The following is a 5,123-nucleotide window of genomic DNA, read 5'->3' as shown; positions in this document are numbered from 1 at the left end:
CTCAACAGCCTATGTTACCACTCCAGCAGCCCTCTACTGTACAGGGGGTAATCTCTCTAGTCCTTTGGTTTTAAATATACCACCTATATGCTGATGATATTCCCAACATGTATCTCCAACCCCGACATTCCCCTTGATCTTCAGGCTCACAAGTCTAACTGGCTAAGAGGAAGCTCTACTTAAAGGGTCAGAAGTAGAACTCTCGATTTCCCATTGCCCCCCTCTAGGAAAATGGTTCTATCAGCCACACCACTGCTCATGCAAAAATTTTGGCCACCTTTGACTCTTTTTTTTTCTTGTCCCTATTTCCTACCCTCGTCTTAGCAAAATTCTATTGACCCAGCATTTCTCTCCAGCTACATCCACCACTACCTCTGTCAAGGCACCATCATCTCCTATGGGACCATACCTACACCCTCCTCCCTGCCCCACTTTGATCCCCTATAGTCCCTTCTCCACTGAGTAGGCAGGATAAGCCTCTAAGAACTAGAATCATATCAGAACATTCCTCTGCTTAAAACCCATCAATGGCTTCTCATTACACTAAGAATAAAATACAAAGACCTCACCATAGCCAATGAAATTCCATGAACTCATACCTGTCTGAGGCATTTTCTTCACATAAGCAAGACAACATCTCATAGTAGCTTAAAAAAAAAGCAGCAGATGTGAGAATCCATCTGTCTTCTATTAAGGCAGACATTAAAGGAATTTGGGAAAATATAAAACAATGCCACTAATCATCACATTTTTTTGGTTTTGAAAATACAGTTATTTTTCAAAAAATGAAATGTTGCTTAAATTAATTTTAATTTCTATGCAATACTGTGTGGCTTGGAAGATACCTTGAAAAGATGGGATCTCAAGCTGAGGCCAGTATGGCCCACACGGCTCAAATACAAGGATGAAAGGTTGATGAATGTCCCTAATTCTGGTTAGATCTCATTGGAGGGCTTGGCTGCAGAACAAAGTGAAGATACTTAGTATTGTGGGTGATGGGGCGAGTAGGGGAGAAGGGCACTGAGTTACCCCTATGATAATCCTGTCAACACATTGCCCTGGTCAGGGAAGAGGCAGGTACCACTGACTCCCAACTAATACCCCTTCCTCTGCTGGTTGCCTAGGTACCCTCAAAAGATTTATTCAGGGGGTGGCTGGGTGGTTCAGTCGTTGGGCGTCTGCCTTCAGCTCAGGTCATGATCCCAGGGTCCTGGGATCGAGCCCCACATCGGGCTCCGTGCTCGGCAGGAAGCCTGCTTCTCCCTCTTCCACTCCCCCTACTTGTGTTCCTGCTCTCGCTCTCTGTCAAATAAATAAATAAAATCTTAAAAAACAAAAACAAAAAAACTACTATCTTTCTAAAAAAGAAATACTATCTTAAAAAAAAAAGGTTTAGGGCGCCTGGGTGGCTCAGTTGGTTAAAGCGACTGCCTTCGGCTCAGGTCATGATCCTGGAGTCCCCGGATGAGTCCCGCATCGGGCTCCCTGCTCAGCAGGGAGTCTGCCTCTCCCTCTGACCCTCTGACCCTCTTCCCTCTCGTGCTATCTCTCTCATTCTCTGTCTCTCAAATAAATAAATAAAATCTTTAAAAAAAAATTAAAAAATAAAAAAAGGTTTATTCAGAAGTAACCACACTCAAAAAACAAACAAACAAAAACCCAAAAAACAAAACAAAAAAACATGCTACCATGCTCTTGGGGCTCAGTCGGTGGAGCGTATGACTCTTGATCTCTGGGTCGTGCGTTCAGGCCCCATGTTGGGCATCAAGCCTACTTAAAAAAAAGAAGAAGAAGAAGTAACCATGCTCTTTATTCTCCTGTTCTCCTGTGCTGGTAAATTTTAGGGCCTTGTGCCCACTCCCTCCCTTCCTTCCATCAGCACCTCCCAGGCCGCTCCAGACACAGAAAAGGGCACTCTAATCTCTTCATTGTAAAATTGCCTACAGGGATCAGGCTAAGGACGGTATGATCAGGTATAAGGACACCACCATTTCTGAGCCAGGAGTCTGGAGCGATCAGACTGGGGTAGTGAAGCAAAAGGGCATCCTGACATTTTTGAGGGAGGAAGGGACCTTCAAGAGACACTTGCAGTTCAGAGCGGCATAGCTATTGCCCACCGTTATCTTGGAGCCGGGTCAGGAGCCGGGCCGCCTGGGCACCACACCAGTTTGTGGGTTCTCCCTTTCCCAGTCGCCCTGAGCACAACACCCTGCAGGGTGTCGGGCCTCGCTCCCCGCCCAGAGGACTTCGTGCTCATCTCCATGGAGCCGGTGCCCGCCCTCCTACCGCCGCAGGTAGTTGGAGAAGCTCAGCCAATCAAGAGGTCTCTGGGGCAAAGAAGGCGGGACGAGGAGGAAAAGTTTAGGACAGGAGCGCCAACCAATCCTGCGCCTAGCTGCCGGAGCAACCGCCACCAGCACCCACTTGCAGACGCCGCTCAGAGCGTGGGGGTTGGTTCCTGGACAGTGAGCCAATCCGTGCCCAGGGGAGGCCAATTTGAGCCAATTAAAACTGAGAAGGTGGGAAGGGGCGGAGTTCGCCGGTGGTTGTTCGCTGGTGGGTGAGGGATCTGCTTTCTCCGCTAGTTCCCACCCTAGGACTTCTTAGCCCCTGGAATGCGAGAGAGAGAGGCTCAGGGGAGTTCCTGGAGTGGGGCGTAGAGGTACCCTCCGGAAAGGTCTGGAAGCAAAAGAGACTCCTAGTTGAAGGAGCTGCTGGAAGCCACCGGGTGGGCATTGAGGAAGCGGAGGCTGGTTAGGGGGCGGGACTTCCGGGGCGTGTCCTTTGCGAAGCGGGGGCGGGGCCTGCTTCTAAGGTGGTGCCGAAGGGGCGGGGCTAAAATGAAACCACTGGGTGTGACCTAGGAGAAGGAAGGGTAGTAATTTAAGCGGGCGTTTTGGGGTCAGGACGGTGTTGCCAGAGGCTTTGGGGTGGCAGGTGATAGCTCAGGCTGAGGTGAAGGTTGCTGGGGAGGTTACCTGCCCTAACCTACTGTCCTCTCTTCCCAGGGAGCCTCTGGTGGGGACCTTCCTAGGGTCCTTTTCCCTTCGTGGGGTACTATGGAGTTCCCAGAACACAGCCAGCAGCTGCTGCAGAGCCTCCGAGAGCAGCGGTCCCAGGGTTTCCTTTGTGACTGCACCGTGATGGTGGGTAGCACCCAGTTCTTGGCCCATCGGGCTGTGCTGGCCTCCTGCAGCCCATTCTTCCAGCTTTTCTACAAAGAGCGGGAACTGGACAAGAGGGATCTGGTGTGCATCCACAATGAGATTGTCACGGCCCCAGCCTTTGGGCTGCTTCTGGACTTCATGTATGCTGGCCAGCTGGTCCTGAGGGGGGATACCCCTGTGGAGGATGTGCTGGCTGCTGCCAGCTACTTGCACATGAATGACATTGTTAAAGTGTGTAAGCGGCGGCTGCAGGCCCGGGCCCTGGCAGAGGCAGACAGTACCAAGAAGGAGGAGGAAACCAGCTCACAGCCCCCTAGTTTGGAGTTTTTGTCCACTTCCCGTGGCCCCCAGCCTTCGTTGGCATCTGCCGAGACGTCAGGCAATTGGGGCAAAGGGGAATGGAAGGGCCCTGCAGCTCCCTCTCCAACTGTCTGTCCTCCAGATGAGCCACCAATGCCTGGGGGGGCTGACACTACACAGCCCGGCATGGAGGTCGATGCACCACATCTACGGGCACCTCCTCCACTAGTGACTGATGTCTCTCTTGCCAGCCCCAGTAGCTCCACAGAGACCATTCCTGCAAACTACTTCTCTCCGGGCCTTCCAGCAGTTTCGGTGGAGCCGCTAGCTCCCCTTGATGTGGGTACTGAGAGTCTGAGGATGGTGGAACCAAGGGGTGCTGGGGGACCACTGCAAGGCTTCTATCCTCCGGCTCCAGCAGCAGCCCCAGTCCCAGCCCCAGTTCCATCGCAGGCTCCAGCGCCAGTGGAAGCTGAGCTGGTCCAGGTGAAAGTAGAAGCTATTGTGATTTCTGATGAGGAGCCCGATGTGTCCGAGGAACAGCCTCAGGGGCCTGAGGGACTATTCCCGCCCGGAGGGGCAATGTATGGTGGACAGCCCCCTCAGCCAGAGGCTTTTGAGGAGCCAAGAGCGGCAGGACTGGAAGAGGTGGGGCCAAGTGAGCACTTCCTGCCCCCAGATTCTCACCTACCCTACCATTTGCTGCCAGGTCCAGGGCAGTATCCTCGAGGACTGGTGACATCGCCCCTGCCTGCGCCCCCAGCCCTGCATGAGCCACTTTACCTGCCTTCCGAATATGAAGCAACCCCGGGAAGCTTTGGGGTTTTTACTGAGGATGTGCCCACTTGCAAGACATGTGGGAAGACCTTCTCGTGTTCTTACACACTAAGGCGACACGCCACAGTGCACACGCGCGAGCGCCCCTACGAGTGTCGCTACTGCCTACGCAGCTACACGCAGTCAGGGGACCTGTACCGACATATCCGCAAGGCTCACAATGAGGACCTGGCCAAACGCAGCAAACCGGACCCAGAGGCCGGCCCCCTCCTAGGAGTGCAGCCCCTCCATGGCTCCCCTACAGCAGACAAACAGAACAGCAGTGGTGGAGGGCCACCCAAAGATTTTGTACTGGGTCCCAAAAACTGACATCTGCAGGAGCATCATAAGCTGATGCTAGGCCTGCTGTTGCCATCGTTAGGGGGCAGCAGAGACTGGAAGCTTCTCCTTTTCCCTGCAGGGGGAGCAGAATGAACCTCCTGCCCAGGCTGAAGATTGCCACCAGTTTTTCTTTACCCAGCCAGACAGCAGGACTTTCTGGGGCAGTGCATCTCAGTCAGCTCCTCTCCAAGGGCACTGGGAATCTTTCTGAGCTGTAATCGCTTGCCACCCTGCCTTCTGGACCATAAAGCTAGCAATGAAAGTATCTCTTTGAACTGGTGTTGGCTGGTTTATTCCACAAACGTGCATGCCTCCTGATTCTTTCATACCTCTCCTGCAGATGTTTTAGGAAGCTGACATCTGTACCTGGGGTAGGGTTCGGGGTCAGGTTGCTTTTGAGGCAGAGGGCAACATGGATTTGGCTTAGGAGAAGTGGACCGATTAGGGAATTGTACCCAGTGATGGTTTATCGTTACAGCTGAGCTCCTGTGTCCTGGG

General features: G+C 52.8%; 1 protein-coding gene across 2 annotated transcripts; it reads left to right on the top strand.

Moving 5' to 3' along the window:
* Positions 1 to 2,532: 2,532 nt before the first annotated feature.
* Positions 2,533 to 4,870, top strand: ZBTB3 (zinc finger and BTB domain containing 3). 2 transcript variants are annotated; one of them, XM_027580178.1, is made up of 2 exons: positions 2,533 to 2,560; positions 3,009 to 4,870. In XM_027580178.1, exon 2 carries the CDS (start codon positions 3,060 to 3,062, stop codon positions 4,611 to 4,613), a length of 1,554 nt encoding a protein of 517 aa, XP_027435979.1. In that variant the 5' UTR covers positions 2,533 to 2,560; positions 3,009 to 3,059; the 3' UTR covers positions 4,614 to 4,870. The 2 variants fall into 2 exon arrangements, with proteins under 2 accessions (XP_027435979.1, XP_027435978.1); XM_027580177.1 differs by lacking the exon at positions 2,533 to 2,560 and adding an exon at positions 2,829 to 2,875.
* Positions 4,871 to 5,123: the final 253 nt, after the last annotated feature.

Source organism: Zalophus californianus, chromosome 11 (assembly GCF_009762305.2).
Source record: "Zalophus californianus isolate mZalCal1 chromosome 11, mZalCal1.pri.v2, whole genome shotgun sequence".
In the NCBI taxonomy this organism is placed as follows: domain Eukaryota; kingdom Metazoa; phylum Chordata; class Mammalia; order Carnivora; family Otariidae; genus Zalophus; species Zalophus californianus.
The sequence above is the reverse complement of the archived record's forward strand: the minus strand, read 5'-3'. Positions and strand labels throughout refer to the sequence as shown.

Coding starts and splice junctions, on each gene's coding strand:
- ZBTB3 (XM_027580178.1), top strand. CDS start 3,060: ATGGAGTTCCCAGAACACAGCCAGCAGCTGCTGCAGAGCCTCCGAGAG.